The following is a 17,386-nucleotide window of genomic DNA, read 5'->3' on the forward strand; positions in this document are numbered from 1 at the left end:
TTATGCTTGAACAACTTAAGTCTATTTAACTGATTACATTTTAATTAACTTACAGCATTGATGCTGTGAAAGGAACCTTGTGAAATTGAAGTCACGTTTATTTTTCACCTGTGTCTGATAAACACTGTGCACATAGCCCATTTTAAGTTTGTAAAGTAACTTTTTGAAACGCAAATGTCCCCTTTGTGTGCTGTTGAGATGTTTGTAACTCCTTCAGACCTATTGTGAATCCCCCCCGGTGCACGGGCACGTCCCCCCGAGGGCGCGCGCTCGTCATGAATGTCCCACGCGCGGGGCCGGTGACGCAGGAGACGGGAGAGATCGAGTGAACGGCGGCACAGATGCGGGGAAAACGCGGATTACCTCACATCTCACATGCCTGACTCGATCTTTCGCGCTATTGTGGCCGGAACAATGAAGGCCGCGCGCGCTGGCCTTAAAAACGCTCGGCGCGCGCGCCCGGAGCGCAATCTTCGCGGGAGAGTGTGACCGTTAAAGAGAGGTGCGTGTTCATGTGATGCTAACAAGTTCTCACACACACTTTCTTCACACTTTTATTGGATGTTGTGCATTTGTGTTTGACTTTGTCGAGCTGAATTGACTTGTTTGTTGTCTTTAGGTTGTTTTATTGCTGCAGACAAACGCCGGGTTGTTTTCTGTGTGTTTATGGCAGGTTTGTTGATGAATAGCGCCGTTCTTCAGTCTCTGAATGAGACATTTGTGTGTATTAATGAGTGTGTGTGTGTATTTGTGTCAGTCAGTGAGCATGTGTATTCGTGAATCTTGTGTGTGAGAGAGTTTTTTTTTAAAGAGACTAGCGAAGTGTATGTGTATATAGTGTCAGTGTGTGTGTGTGAGAGAGTGTGTATTAGTGTATATTTGTGTCTGAGTTTGTGTATTTATGTGTGTGTGTGTATTTGTGTCAGTAAGTGAATTTGTGTGTGTGTGTGTGTGTGTGTGTGTGTGTGTGAGTTTGTGTATTTGAACGTCTGTATTTGCATCAGTATGTATTTGTGTGTGTATGTGCGTGCGTGTGTGTGTGTGGGAGAGTGTATTTGTGTCTGAGTTTGTGTATTTATGTGTATGTGTGTGTGTGTGTATTTGTGTCAGTAAGTGAATTTGTGTGTGTGTGTGTGTGTGTGTGTGTGTGAGTTTGTGTATTTGAACGTCTGTATTTGCATCAGTATGTATTTGTGTGTGTGTGTGTGTGTGTGTGTGTGTGTGTGTGTGTGTGTGTGTGCGTGCGTGCGTGCGTGCGTGCGTGTGTGTGTGTGTGTGTGAGAGAGAGAGAATTTGAGTGTGTATATGTGTCAGTCAGTGAGTATGTGTATTTGTGAGTCTGTGTGAGAGTTTTTGAGAGACTGACTTTGTGTGTGTGTGCGCATGTGTATGAATGAGTGAGAGTGTGTATTAGTGTCTTGAGTTTGTATTTGACTGTGTATGTGTATTTGTGTGTGTGTGTGCGTGCTAGAAAAGTTGTTTATTTTTGTCAGTAAGTGAATGTGTGTGTAGTTGTGTGTGCACATTAGTATTTATGTATTTGTGTGTGTGTGTGTGTGTGTGTGTGTGCACGCTAAAAAGTTGAGTGTGTGTTTATGTTTGTCAGTAAGTGAATGTGTGTGTAGTTTTGTGTGCACATTAGTGTTTATGTATTTGTGTGTGTGTGTGTGTGTGTGTTAGAAAAGTTGAGTGTGTGTTTATTTTTGTCAGTAAGTGAATGTGTGTGTAGTTTTGTGTGCACTTTAGTGTTTATGTATTTGTGTGTGTGTGTGTGTGCGCTAGAAACGTTGAGTGTGTGTTTATGTGTGTCAGTAAGTGAATGTGTGTAGTTGTATGTGCACATTAGTGTTAATGTATTTGTGTGTGTGTGTGTGTGTGTGAGAGAGATAGAGTTGGAGTGTGTGTTTATTTTTGTCAGTGAGTGTGTAGTTTTTGTGTACATATTTGTGTCGGTGAGTGTGTGTTTATGTATTTGTGTGTGTGTGTGTGTGTGTGTGTGTGTGTGTGTGTGAGAGATAGAGTTTGAGTGTGTTTATTTTTGTCAGTGAGTGTGTAGTTTTTGTGTACATATTTGTGTCGGTGAGTGTGTGTGTTAGAAAAGTTGAGTGTGTTTATTTTTGTCAGTAAGTGAATGTGTGTGTAGTTGTGTGTGCACATTAGTGTTTATGTATTTGTGTGTGACTGTGTGTGTGTGTGTGTGTGTGTGTGTGTGTGATAGAGTTTGAGTGTGTTTATTTTTGTCAGTAAGTGTGTAGTTTTGTGTACATATTTGTGTCAGTGAGTGTGTGTTTATGTATTTGTGTGTATGTGTCAGAGTGTGTTTTTTATTTGTGGCAGTGAGTGTGTGTCTGTCTGTAGTTGTCTGTGGATGAGTGTGTATTTGTGTATTAGTGTGTCAGTGAGAGAGTCAGTGTGTGTATTTTTGTATGTGTGTTTGTGTAGTAGTGTGTGAATTTGAGTGTGTCTGTGTGTGTGTGTGTGTGTGTGTTTGTGTGTGTGTGTTTGTGTCAGTGAGTGAATGTGTGTTTTTCTGAATTTGTGTGTCTGTCAGTGAGTATATGTGTGTTTGGAGGCAATGTGTAAATGTGTGTGTTTGTGTTTCTGTGTTTGTGTGTGTGTTTGGTTTGAGTGAATGTGTGTTTCTGTGTCTGTGTGTGTATTTGTATGTTTCTGTCTTGTTTATTTGTGTCTCTGTGTGTGTATTTGTGTGCGTGTGTGTTTGACCGGCAGTGAGTGAGTGAGTGAGTGTGTGTTTGGTGGCAGTGTGTGTGAGTAAATCTATTTGTGTGTGTGTTTCTGTATTTGTGTGTCAGTAAGTGTATATTTATGTCAATAAGTGTGTGTGGGTTTTTATGACTGGCAGTGAGTGAGTGTGTGTGTGTGTGTGTGTGTGTTTCTGTATGTGTGTGTGTTTCTGTATGTGTGTGTGTGTGTGTGTGTTTGTTTGTGTGTGTGTTTCTGTATGTGTGTGTGTGTTTGTGATGGTTAAGCTGGGCTGTGTAATGTGCTGATTCAGTTAGTGCTGCGCAGACGATTGTCTTTCAGACGCTCTGATGATGATCATGTTAGAAACAGATGAAGCAGGACTGATGGAGCCAAATGCTGATTCACAGCAGCACTATTGTTCAGCAGGAGGAACACGGCCAGAGCTGCTCTCACTGCACAACAAGGCCACTAGTACAGTAGAGAGTACAGTAACTAGTATAGAGGGAGGGAAGTGTTGAGTTCTACCTCAGATTGAAGCTAGTGCTGCAATAGTTATTGGTAAATAAATAGTAAATTGATTGGATGATGCCTCTGCTTTGTGGTGACTAAAGTGTTCTGATTGGTTGTTGACTTGTTATGCGGTTACTAAAGTGTTCTTATTGGTTGTTGACTCGTTATAGGGTTACTGAAGAGTTCTGATTGGTTGTTGACTTGTTATGCGGTTACTGAAGTGTTCTGATTGGTTGTTGACTTGTTATGCAGTTACTAAAGTGTTCTCATTGGTTGTTGACTCGTTATGTGGTTACTGAAGAGTTCTGATTGGTTGTTGACTTGTTATGTGCTTACGGAAGTGCTCTGATTGGTTGTTGACTTGTTATGCGGTTACTGAAGTGTTCTGATTGGTTGTTGACTTGTTATGAGGTTACTGAAGTGTTTTGATTGGTTGTTGACTTGTTATGAGGTTACTGAAGTGTTCTCATTGGTTGTTGACTTGTTATGTGCTTACGGAAGTGCTCTGATTGGTTGTTGACTTGTTATGCGGTTACTGAAGTGTTCTCATTGGTTGTTGACTCGTTATGAGGTTACTGAAGTGTTCTGATTGGTTGTTGACTTGTTATGAGGTTACTGAAGTGTTCTGATTGGTTGTTGACTTGTTATGCAGTTACTGAAGTGTTCTGATTGGTTGTTGACTTGTTATGCGGTTACTAAAGTGTTCTCATTGGTTGTTGACTCGTTATGTGGTTACTGAAGAGTTCTGATTGGTTGTTGACTTGTTATGTGCTTACGGAAGTGCTCTGATTGGTTGTTGACTCGTTATGTGCTTACTGAAGTGCTCTGATTGGTTGTTGACTCGTTATGGGGTTACTGAAGAGTTCCGATTGGTTGTTGACTAGTTATACACTTTCTAAATTGTTCTGATTGGTTGTTGACTCGTTATGTGGTTACTAAAGTGTTCTGATTGGTTGTTGACTTGTTATGCAGTTACTGAAGTGCTCTGATTGGTTGTTGACTTATGCGGTTACTAAAGTGTTCTGATTGGTTGTTAACTTGTTATGCGGTTACTAAAGTGTTCTGATTGGTTGTTGACTTGTTATGCAGTTACTGAAGTGTTCTGATTGGTTGTTGACTTGTTATGAGGTTACTGAAGTGTTCTGATTGGTTGTTTACTTGTTATGCGGTTACTGAAGTGTTCTGATTGGTTGTTGACTTGTTATGCAGTTACTGAAGTGTTCTGATTGGTTGTTGACTTGTTATGCAGTTACTTAAGTGTTCTCATTGGTTGTTGACTTGTTATGCTGTTACTGAAGTGTTCTGATTGGTTGTTGACTAGTTAGGCAGTTACTGAAGTGTTCTGATTAGTTGTTAGCTTGTTGTTGCTTGGTTACTAAAGTGTTCTGATTGGTTGTTGGCTTGTTGCTATGCTGTTTCTAAAGTGTTCTGATTAGTTGTTGACTTGTTATGCGGTTACTGAAGTGTTCTGATTGGTGATTGGTTGTTGACTCTGTATATAGTTACTAAAGTGTTCTGATTGGTTGTTGGGTCATTGCTATGGAGTTACTTAAGTGTTCTGATTGGTTGTTGGGTCGTTGCTATGGAGTTACTGAAGTGTTCTGATTGGTTGTTTGACCATTGTTAAGGAGCTACAGAAGTGTTCTGATTGGTTGTTGGGTCATTGCTATGGAGTTTCTAAAATGTTCTCAGTGGTTGTTTGCTCGTTGCTGTGTTGTTTCTAAAGTGTTTTGATTGGATGTTGGCTCTGCTATGTGGTTACTAAAGTGTTCTGATTGGTTGTTGACTCCTTATGCGATTACTAAAGTGTTCTGATTGGTTGTTTACTTGTTATACAGTTACTAAAGTGTTCTGATTGGATATTGGCTCTGCTATGTGGTGACCTAAAGTGTTTCGATTGGTTGTTGACTCGTTATGCAGTTACTAAAGTGTTCTGATTGGTTGTTATGTGGTTACTAAAGTGCTCTGATTGGTTGTTGACTCGTTAGGCAGTTGCTAAAGTGATCTGATTGGTTGTTGGCTTGTTATGCAGTTTTTAAAGCGTTTTGATTGGTTGTCTCATTATGTGGTTACTAAAAAGTATTCTGATTGAAGCTACTAAAGAATTCTGATGGATTGTTAGGGTTTCGTAGTTACTAAAGTGTTCTGCTTGGTTTTTGCCTCTTTGTTATGCGTTTACAAAAGTGTTCTGATTGGTTTTCGGCTCGTTATGTGTTTACTAAAGTGTTCTGATTGGTTGTTGCCTCATTGCTATGCAGTTGCCACTCTGGTGGGCGGGGCCTCAGTATGTTTTTGTGTGTGTGTGTTTTTAGGACGCCGCGTCTGATTGATGGTCTTCACTCTGGTAGGCGGGGCCTCACTGTGTGGTGTGGCGGCCCTCGTGCTCCTCATCATCTCCACCGCCACAGACTATTGGATGCAGTATCGCTACTCGGGGAACGCAGCCAATCAGGGGCTCTGGAGGTTTTGCATCAATCGCAGATGCCACGCCCACACGCTGACCGTTGGTGAGAACCACACACATACACATACACACACACACACATTTAACTCATTTACAACCAATACAGCTGTAAGACCTCCTGCAAAATCTGTTTCTCTGGATTTAGCATTTATGATTGTGTTAATGAGTTAAATCAATATTTGAATCACAACCAATTACAACATTTCTTAATTAAATAAAAGCAAAGTGCTTTATGACAATATTGCAAATTCAATATGAAATTTCAAAGTACTGTTATCAGATGCTTAACATTATAAGTTAACATTTTACTCTCTTTCTCTCTGTATATATTTATCTTGTGATTTGAACAGATTTCCATGCTAATTAACTTAATTTATTGTGATGTAATTGATTTATTTATTTATTTTCATGAAAAATAGATGTGGCACACCTAGTATTTCTAAGGCACATGCAGACTTTTTTTCTGGCTACACTAGTGAGATATATACAATGGTGTGAAAATTAGTTTGCCCCCTTACTATTTCAGATCATCAAACAAATTTTAGTATTAGTCAAAGATAACAAGTAAATATGCAGTTTTGAAATTAAGGTGATTATTAAGCGGAAACCAAGTACAACAAACCTATATAAAATTGGCTAGTTGCACAAGATGGCGCCGGTGAGCTTCCAAGTGTTGTATACAAGCGGCAACCTCCCGCTCTCCCTCGGGAAGCCAATACGGAAGTAACTGAAACTGCAATTCATCAAAATTCCGCTAGTCCTGGCTCCATAATAGAGCAAATTGCAATTGAGCCCGCTGTTAGAATGGCCAACTTCACAGCAGAAAAAAAGGTGTTTACAGCCTGGAACGATTTTGGTTCATATAGCTATTATTACCCTCCATGACAACTGTGAGGGGGGTGAATTTTTTTAGAACTCATCCATTTCCTTTATTTTAGGTTATATTAAGTTTGCATCATTAAGGGCGTGGCCACTTGAGTGACAGCTAGGTCTCGCTGGTCGCCGTCACTTCACCTCAGCTGAATCCGGCAGATTAGCCACTGATCTCGGCATATTCATCGTATTTTTGTGTTGTTTTATGTGGCTTTACACAGTCAGCTGCCTTTTGGACTTATTTCTTACAATTATCAGATGATATGGGATGCTGTGTGCACTTAATTGTGCTCACAAACCATTCACGTGGCCTCTGTTTCCCATGTGAGTAAAGTTATATACTTGTATACCATCTCTATAAATGTATTTGTTTTATTTAAGATCATTTATCATTAATATTTTTCTTTAGACCCGTAAAGCACTCCAGAATGTGACAGATTGATTAGCTGTAGGCTCTAGAACAGTCATCTGAAGCGTCTTCATACAGTGTTGTGCTGGAGTTCATCAATAGTCTTGCATTTACTAACACACACACTATATCTGAAGTGTTTGGAAGTAATTTGCGTTTTCCTCCTGTTGAAAAACGTCATAAGAGCAATGTTTAGTGGCTCAATGTGTTACAACAGTGTTTTTGAAAGTCTAATCACTTTATTGATATAGTGTACAGCCAAGCACATGTGGTCAGAACACAAACGAGTCGCAGGTAATGAAGTATTAAGCGTTTCTCCCAAAGTAAAGTCTGTCTGCCAGGTCTAAGCAAAGTGCCAGCAGGTGTCTGTAGCTCCGCTCACTCTCCGCCTCTTTGCCCTTGTTTGGTATCCCGCCATGAGTGCGATGACGCGCGAACAAAATGGCGACGGTTGGCCGCGCCTACTTGTAGCTTCTTTTGCAGTGTTCAGAAACCTATGGGTGACGTCACGGATGCTACGTCCATATATTTTACAGTCTATGATTGTGTAGAACTATGAAGGATGAGGTGAAGATTTCCCATTTTCGTTACCAAAAATGAGCATGTTTAAAACAAAGTAGGTTATCGTGGACAGGAGAGGACATCCTCACTACGTTGCTGTGTACCTCAGTGCGCTAATTTGCTTTCATTCTTTCCCTGTTGATTCTGAAGTTCGTGCTCAGTGGTTACTCAATTTACGTTGGGATCATGGTTTTTTGTGGCGGTCGTTTCTCTGCGTTGTGTTATAATAAATTTTTTATTATTAAAAAGAAGCTCCACACAAATATGGTCACGCTGAGGTGATTTTATTTCTCCCCTGCATAGCACACACAATTAGGCAATCTCGCTCAATATCAGTTGAGTCTCAGTTTTGCCTCTCCTCAACAGACAACAGTCAAGAGCACAAGCTCTCAATAAACGCTCGCACGTTACAACATACATACATATGAGATGTATATTATCTCACAGATTGCAAATAGAAATAATAGTAATAACACAATAAATAACCTTCCTTAAATAAAATATAATAATCATTCACTACAGCATTAGTGCTTTTAGATATTAGTCAACATACCTGCATAACACACACATTAGACAAACTCCATCAATATGAGTTTTGCCTGTTACTCACAAGATATGTTTGAACACACAGATACTCGATTATAAAACACAAGGTGTGTTCACAAATTATATTTGCACTTATATACGGTTGAAGTCAGAAGTATTAGCCCCCCTTTGAATTTCTCTTTCTTCTTTAAATATTTCCCAAATGATGTTGAACAGAGCAAGGAAATTTTCACAGTATGTCTGATAATCTTTTTTCTTCTGGAGAAAGTCTTATTTGTTTTATTTCGGCTAGAATAAAAGCAGTTTTTAATTTTTTAAAAGCCATTTTAAGGTCAAAATTATTAGCCCCTTTAAGCTATATTTTTTTCAATAGTCTTGCCTAATTACCCTAACCTGCATAGTTAACCTAGTTAAGCCTTTAAGTGTCACTTTAAGCTGTCTTGAAGAATATCTTGTCAAATATTATTTACTGTCATCATGGCAAAGATAAAATAAATCAGTTATTAGAGATGAGTTATTAAAACTATTATGTTTGGAAATGCTAAACAGAAATTGGGGGAAAAAATACACAGGGGGGCTAATAATTCTGACTTCAACTGCACATAAACATGTACATACAGACTGTTTCTCAAGTCCAAGAACACAGTGTTCTTGTGAAGACCGGTCTTGCTAGGTTTCCTCAGAAGAACGAACTCGGGAGACCGCGAGAACAGAGAACGCGTCCTCTGAGAAATGAGATGCTGCGTTCTTCCTGATGGTCACATGACCTTTATACGTTATTAATGGAAAATTATTTAATCATTGCAGCACTCATATTCAGCGATGTATTGTTTTTCCCCTTTTCGAAATATATGCTTTACATAAAGACTTTACAAATGAATGTTGCACAATATAAATAAAGCAGACTTTAATATGAATTTCAGCAAACAAACGCATATTGAGAAGCAGCCATAGTGATGATGTATAAACATCAGGTGCCGCTTGTGGTTCGCTCATCTTGCAGTCAGATGGAGATGTCTCTGGGACGGAGCATCTTTGATGATCCCAAACTCTCGGTGTGGGAAGAGTATAGTTGTTCCATGCATAAAGACAGGTTTTCTCAGTCCACCAGGTGTCAAAGCAAAATTATCTTTAGGACGTACACTACACACTAGTAGGTTTTGTAGGACTGAAGTCATCCCAACAAAATCTGAGTAACCACTGAGCACCAGGGGCGCAACTGCAATTTTAGTGAGGGGTATGCGGGTTCAAGTTTTGCCCCCCCTTTCCTTAACATGCTTTAAACAAATACATTTAGAAGTTCTAAACACAACTTAAACTATATGAAGTAGTAAAAGTATAATTACACTAAGCATGTGATGAGTCAAAGAATTACATCTCATCCCACCCCAAATGATTTCATTTTCCTCACTAAATGAGTATAGCACCTTGACATGCCTTGCTTTTGTATGACATTTGTCAAAACAAAATTATAGATCTGGGAGTCCTAAAGGGCAACATAACTTAAACATGCAATCACTTCTCAAATGCTTACTGTGAGAGGTGTAAGATTTGTCTTTGCATGAATTATTGACTGAGACTGCTATTACACCTTTCACAAAGTTAAATAAAAAAAGACTGTTAAATGTTTAGTGTAAAAAATAAACAAAGACAAACTGCCCTGAGATGTTCTATTTTATCGCCAAACTTTTTTGTAACTAAAACTAAAATAGTTTTGAGCAAAAAACATTACCAAAGGGGCCGATGTATCTATATGATACATACACTGTAAAAAAAAATCCGTAATTTTACGGTTTATTTCCAGCAGCTGGGGTGCCGGAAAAAGAGTAAAATAATAGCCGTTAAATTACAGAAATGTACCGAAAAATAACAGATATTAAATTACAGAAATGTACCGAAAAATAACAGATATTAAATTACAGAAATGTACCGAAAAATAACAGATATTAAATTACAGAAATGTACCGAAAAATAACAGATATTAAATTACAGAAATGTACCGAAAAATAACAGATATTAAATTACAGAAATGTACCGAAAAATAACAGATATTAAATTACAGAAATGTACCGTAAAATAACAGATATTAAATTACAGAAATGTACCGTAAAATAACAGATATTAAATTACAGAAATGTACCGTAAAATAACAGATATTAAATTACAGAAATGTACCGAAAAATAACAGATATTAAATTACAGAAATGTACCGTAAAATAACAGATATTAAATTACAGAAATGTACCGTAAAATAACAGATATTAAATTACAGAAATGTACCGAAAAATAACAGATATTAAATTACAGAAATGTACCGAAAAATAACAGATATTAAATTACAGAAATGTACCGTAAAATAACAGATATTAAATTACAGAAATGTACCGTAAATAACAGATATTAAATTACAGAAATGTACCGTAAAATAACAGATATTAAATTACAGAAATGTACCGAAAAATAACAGATATTAAATTACAGAAATGTACCAAAAAATAACAGATATTAAATTACAGAAATGTACCGTAAAATAACAGATATTAAATTACAGAAATGTACCGTAAAATAACAGATATTAAATTACAGAAATGTACCGAAAAATAACAGATATTAAATTACAGAAATGTACCGTAAAATAACAGATATTAAATTACAGAAATGTACCGTAAAATAACAGATATTAAATTACAGAAATGTACCGTAAAATAACAGATATTAAATTACAGAAATGTACCGAAAAATAACAGATATTAAATTACAGAAATGTACCGTAAAATAACAGATATTAAATTACAGAAATGTACCAAAAAATAACAGATATTAAATTACAGAAATGTACCAAAAATTTTAACTTAAGCAAATTTCTGTAATTTAATATTCGTTATTTTACGGTATATTTCTGTAATTTAACGGCTATTATTTTACTTCTTTTCTGGCACCCCAGCTGCCGGAAATAAACTGTAAAATTATGGATTTTATAATATATAGGGGAATATAATATAATATATAATTTATATAGGGGAATTTTTTAACCCAAATATTAGTTTCAATTTTTTTTATCCAGCTGCAATGAATCAATCAAATGGTCAACAGAGGGGGAGGGGAAGTATGATTTTCTTTATTTAATAAAATACAATTATATACTTGTATAAAACGAACGCAAAATAAATATTTTAAACAAAAAATATTTATTTATTTGGATTATTTGAAACTTTTAGTAAGGATAATTTCAAAAATAGTTTTGACACAATGGCGCCCCCCCATGTGTGGCGCACCTATGCGCCGCATATACTGCATACCCCCTTTTTGCGCCTCTGCTGAGCACGAACTTCAGCATCAACAGGGAAAGAATGAAAGCAAATTAGCGCACTGAGGTATTTAGCAATGTAGTGAGGATGTCCTCTCCTGTCCACGATAAACTACTTTGTATTTATTATTTTAAACATGCTCATTTTTAATAACGAAATGGGAAATCTTCACCTCTTCCTTCATAGTTCTACACAACCGGAAATAAACGCGCGTCTCAGAAGCTTACCGGCGCCATCTTGTGCAACTATCCCATAAAACCACCTATGATTTTCTGTATCCGAACACAATAAAAATCTGGTCCTAGGGACTGTAAGTATGGGTACTGATGAAGATGATGTGTGTGTGTGTGTGCCCCGCAGCATTCTGGGATGCCACGCGGGCCTTCATGCTGCTGTCAGTGCTGAGCTGCTTCACTGGAGTCCTGCTGGGGCTCACAGCGTCCAAAAGAGCCAGAAGCAGAAGAGTGAAGACTGGAAGAATCACACTGCTACTTTCCGGTCAGACACACTCATATATGCACATGCTCTTATACTCAGACACACTCACACACCTGTACACACACAGATATATATATATATATATGCACATGCATACTACCTGACAAAAGTCTTGTCATCAATCTCAGTTGTAAGAGCAACAAATAATAACTTGACTTCTAGTTGATCATTTGGATAAGTGGCACACGGTTGATTTATTTATTTTTTTTAATGATGAATCATCTGTTGAACTGCATCCCAATCATCACTAATACTGCAGAAGACCTACTGGAACCCGCATGGACCCAAGATTCACACAGAAATCAGTCAAGTTTGGTGAAGGAAAGATCATGGTTTGGGGTTGCATTCAGTATAGGGGCGTGCGAGAGATCTGCAGAGTGGATGATCAACATCAACAGCCTGAGGTATCAAGACATTTGTGCTGCCCATTACACTACAAACCACAGGAGAGGGCAAATTCTTCAGCAGGATAGTGCTGCTCCTCATGCTTCAGCCTCCACATCAAAGCTCCTGAATGCAAAGAAGGTCAAGGTGCTCCAGGATTGGCCAGCCCAGTCACCAGACATGAACATTATTGAGCATGTCTGGGGTAAGATGGAGGAGGAAGCCAAAGAGTCTTGATGAACTCTGGGAGTCCTGCAAGAATGCTTTCTTTGCCATTCCAGATGACTTTATTAATCAGTGATTTGAGTCATGTCAGAGATGTATGGATGCAGTCCTCCAAGCTCATGATGGAGTCAGACACAATATTCATTCTGTTTCTACTACAGCATGACCACATATTCTATACTGGACATTATTGAAGGTTCAGTGACCAGACTTTTGTTTAAGTAAAGTCAGACCGCACTGTCCTAATGAAATAGTTAAAAATCAAGGCATGATCATATTTAATTGGGTAAAATAAGTGTAATCTAGAGGCCTTTACCTTTCATATAAGCCACTTCTGATACCTAATGATCAACTCGAAGTCAAGTTATTATTTGTGGTCCTAAAACTTGGATTGGCGACAAGACTTCAGTGACACACACACACACACACACACACATATATATATATATATATATCTGAAATCTTTTAAACACCATTTCGGAAATATTTCTAAAAAGTCAAATCACAGGAGGGTGAATAATTAACACTTCTACATTTTGGTTTATGAGGACCTCTCTATATTTATAATGTATTTTATACAGTAGACGACTTTTTATATAGCCTTAGACATAAACCCAACCCTCACAGCACACCAGTGACAAGATTTGAATCTGAAAATACCCCAATAATCATGACTTCAACTGTTTTGAATTACAAGGACACAAGATGGGTCCCCATAAACCAGCTCAACATTGCAATTGTGGAATGAATCTATATCCATCTTTATACAATTATTAACCCTCCTTTCAATTTTTTTTTCTTTTTAAAATATTTCCCAAATGATGTTTAACAGAGCAAGGAAATTTTCACAGTATGTCTGATAATATTTTTTCTTCTGGAGAAAGTCTTATTTGTTTTATTTCGGCTAGAATAAAAGCAGTTTTTAATTTTTGAAAATTCAATTTATGGTCAATATTATTAGCCCCTTTAAGCTGTTTTTCTTTTTTGATAGTCTACAGAACAAACCTTCGTTATACAATAACCTGCCTAATTACCATAACCTGCCTAGTTAATCTAATTAACCTAGTTAAGCCTTTAAATGTCACTGTAAGCTGTATAGAAGTGTCTTGAAGAATATCTAGTCTAATATTATTTACTGTCATCATGGCAAAGAAAATAAATCAGTTATTAGAGATGAGTTATTAAAACTGTTATGATTAGAAATGTGCTGAAGAAATCTCTCCGTTAAACAGAAATTGGGGAAAAAAAATAAACATGGGGGCTAATAATTCAGGGGGGCTAATAATTCTGACTTCAACTGTATATATAGTCACGATGATTTGTAGCCTGAATGTCATGATTGACCAATCAGAATCAAGTATTCCAGAGAGCCGGCTGTATATGTTCTGTGTTTCTAGTGTGTGTGTGTGTGTGTGTTTCAGGGTTTCTGGCTCTGCTGGCGTTGTCCATCTACACAGGAATGACCATCAGCTACTTCGGCCGGCGCTACATCGACTGGCGTTTCTCCTGGTCCTTCATTCTGGGCTGGATCTCCGTCATTCTGGCTCTCGCTGCAGGTCAGTCTTCATAATACCTGAAGTTTATTCATAAACCAATTTCAAGAGGATCACATGCTTATGATTGACCACGGCTGACCCAGCATTAGCCAATTCATGATTCACCAATCAAACGATTCCTAACTTACTATGAATAACCATAGTTTCTTACCTCAGTCTCTCCATCTTGAAGAATCCCCCCTTCCATCCCTACTTCTCCTCCCTTTTTCTAGACGACACGTTGGTCCAGTGATTAGCACGGTAGCCTCACAGCAATAATGTCACTGATTAAAAGTCCTCACTGGACCAGTCGACATTTCTGTGTGGAGTTTGCATGTTCTCCCCATGCTCGCGTGGGTTTCCCCTGGTTTCCTCCCACAGTCCAAAAACAAGCGCTATAAGTAAATTGAGCAAATCAAATAGGCACCGTAGATGAGCTCTTAGTAAGCAGCATATCTCTATATAACTATCCCTATAATCTGTCATTAGCCAATAACATGTCAGGTGAGTTCTCGAGATCTACCTCAGCTCAAACTCCCCTCTCGCCCTACTAACAGGAGGGAGCCCAGGGCTCGAGGATCTTCTGAGCTCAGGGTTTTGTCCCAGAAGTGTGTGTTTGTTTTAGGAGTTTTTTGTGATGGTTTTGGTGTGTGTGTGTGTGTGTGTTTAAATTTTTTGTGTATTTTAAAACAACTTTGTGTTTTGACTGTCTTGTTCTGTGTGTTAGGATTTTTAAAATCTGTTGTGTGTGTGTGTGTGTGTGTGTGTGTTTCAGGATTGTAAACAAATCTGGGTGTATTTCAGGATTTTTTATTTCGTGTGTGTGTGTGTGTGTGTGTGTGTGTTTGTATTTTTGATAGTTTTATCTGTGTTGGTTGTTGTGTGTTTTAGGATTTTCTTCAGTTTTGATGGTGTGTGTGTGTGTGTGTGTTTTTTTGTTATTTGCATTTCTAACAATGGCTGTCCAGAAGTGAGTTTTTGTGATGGTTTTGGTGTGTGTGTGTGTTTCAATTTTTTGTGTATTTTAAAACAACCCGTATGTGTGTTTCGAACTTTTAAAGCTGTTGTGTGTGTGTGTGTTTCAAGATTTTAAACAAATCTGGGATGTGCTTCAGGATTTTTTTTTCGTGTGTGTGTGTGTGTTTTGTGTGTATTTTTTTGTTTGTTGTAAAATGAGTTTTGTTTGTGTTTTGGTAGTTTTTTCTGTGCTTGTTGTTGTACGTGTTTGTTTGTATTTTGGTAGTTTTATCTGTGTGGGTTGTTGTGTGTTTCAGGAGTTTCCTCAGTTTTGATGGTGTGTTTTATTATGTGTGTACTATGTGTGTGTTTTAGGGTTTTCCTCAGTGTTGATGGTGTGTGTGTGTTTTTTTTGTTCTTTGCATTTCTAACACTGGCTGTTCAGAAGTGTGTGTTTGTTTCAGGTGTTTTTTGTGATGGTTTGGTGTGTGTGTGTGTGTGTATCAATTTTTTGTGTATTTCAAAACAACCCGTCTGTGTGTTTCTGATTTTAAAAACAGTTTTGAGTGTGTGTGTGTGTGTGTGTGTGTGTGTTTTAAGATTATAAACAAATCTGGGGTGTGTTTTAGAATTTTTTGTATTTTGTGTGTGTGTGTGTGTGTGTGTGTGTGTGTGTGTTTTGTGATTTGTTTTGTAAAATTAGTTTAGTTTGTGCATGTTGTGTGCTTCGAGACTCATTTGTGTTGTGTGTGTTTGTATTTTGGTAGTTTTATCTTTGTATGTTATTGTAATGTGTGTGTTTCAGGAGTTTCCTCAGTTCTGATGGTGTGTTTTATATGTGTGTATTATGTTTTGTGTGTTTCAGTAGTTTTATCTGTGCATGTTGCGTGTTTTGTGTGTGTGTGTTTGTATTTTGGTAGTTTGATTTGTGTATGTTGCTGTGTGTGTTTCAACAGTTTCCTCAGTTCTTATGGTGTGTTTTATCTGTGTGTATTATGTGTGTGTGTATTTCAGCAGTTTTATCTGTGCATGTTGCGTCTGTGTGTCTTTGTATTTTGGTAGTTTGATCTGTGTATGTTGCTGTGTGTGTTTCAGGAGTTTCCCCAGTTTTGATAGTGTGTATATTATTTGTGTGTGTGTGTTTCAGGAGTGCTGCAGGTTTGTGCGTATCAGAGAAGTGTTTCTGAAGCGACGCCTGTGAGTGTTTCTGACAGCTGAAAATCCTGCACATGCACAACACTAATAAACACTGCTGACTCTCACTGTCAGACTGTTCATTACACACACACACACACACAAACACAGAGTTATCGTCAGTAGTACCATCTGTCCAGCAGAGGGCAATCACTGGACAAATACACAAAATCATGACGTTCACAGAAATATTCCATATGGTACTTGTCATTTAACAAGGGTTTCAGGACAGCACCTTCAGATTTGACCAGCTAAAATATTCAGCGAAATCATTTAAATGACCATATTTTTAAATTAAATAAAACTACTTTTTTTATTTAACTTTTTTTTTGTAAATTTGATCAAATTAAATAATAAAAATATATACATTTGCTTAAATTAAAATCACTCTTTTATTTACATTTGTAATTCAAATTACACTACACTATTATAATTGATACCACTGTCAAATACACCTTTAATATACTCTATAACAGTGGTTCTCAACTGGTCTGGCCATGGGACCCACATTTTTACATGGTCATCAAGCCGCGACCAGTGGTATAGTCCTTGCTATACGCACCTATACTCAGTATGCTTACTTTTTTCCATGAGCTGTTTGGGTATTACCACTTCTGAGGATCAATAATTGCGTATACCCTCAGTATACTCACTTATTTTCCTGATTAAACTTCTCTAATTTTAGTGTATTATTTTAAATTCTTACTTATATGTGTGTAAATGTATATACCTTTTTCTTTGTTTACCCCAAAATGATCTGTTCCTGATCCGCCCTAAAATGAAAATCCTAAAATCGCCCCTGTAAAACAGTTTCACATTTGTCTTAATCGTGCCTACCGCTACAGGGAACGACACTATATATAACACTAAAAATGACGAGGCAAACACTACTCGTATATCTCCTAACAATATGCAATTTAAAAGGGTAACTACTAGCATATAATAGTGACAACAGAAGACTCCTAATAGTTTGGTTTAAAACAAGCATGCACGAATGTGACAATCAAAAATAATGGCTGATTGATGTTTAAAGGAACCTATAAATGTAAAGTAATAAGCCAGTAAAGTTAAAAAGCTGTATTTCCATGTATGCACATGCTCTATTGAGTTAACTAAATAAAAGTGAACTAAAGTGCTGTAACTATCTTGATTGACTCTTTTTTCAGTATTAAAATAATTACATAAGCTACATGCTGTATACATACAGCCAATCACT

At 37.4% G+C, this 17,386-nt stretch overlaps 1 protein-coding gene across 1 annotated transcript; it reads left to right on the forward strand.

Moving 5' to 3' along the window:
* Positions 1–305: 305 nt before the first annotated feature.
* On the forward strand, positions 306–16,238 carry lim2.2 (lens intrinsic membrane protein 2.2). The gene is made up of 5 exons (XM_056447849.1): positions 306–502; positions 5,529–5,723; positions 11,738–11,875; positions 13,906–14,040; positions 16,124–16,238. Exons 2-5 carry the CDS (start codon positions 5,546–5,548, stop codon positions 16,192–16,194), a joined length of 522 nt encoding a protein of 173 aa, XP_056303824.1. The 5' UTR covers positions 306–502; positions 5,529–5,545; the 3' UTR covers positions 16,195–16,238.
* Positions 16,239–17,386: the final 1,148 nt, after the last annotated feature.

This window comes from Danio aesculapii, chromosome 22 (genome assembly GCF_903798145.1).
Source record: "Danio aesculapii chromosome 22, fDanAes4.1, whole genome shotgun sequence".
Lineage (NCBI taxonomy): Eukaryota > Metazoa > Chordata > Actinopteri > Cypriniformes > Danionidae > Danio > Danio aesculapii.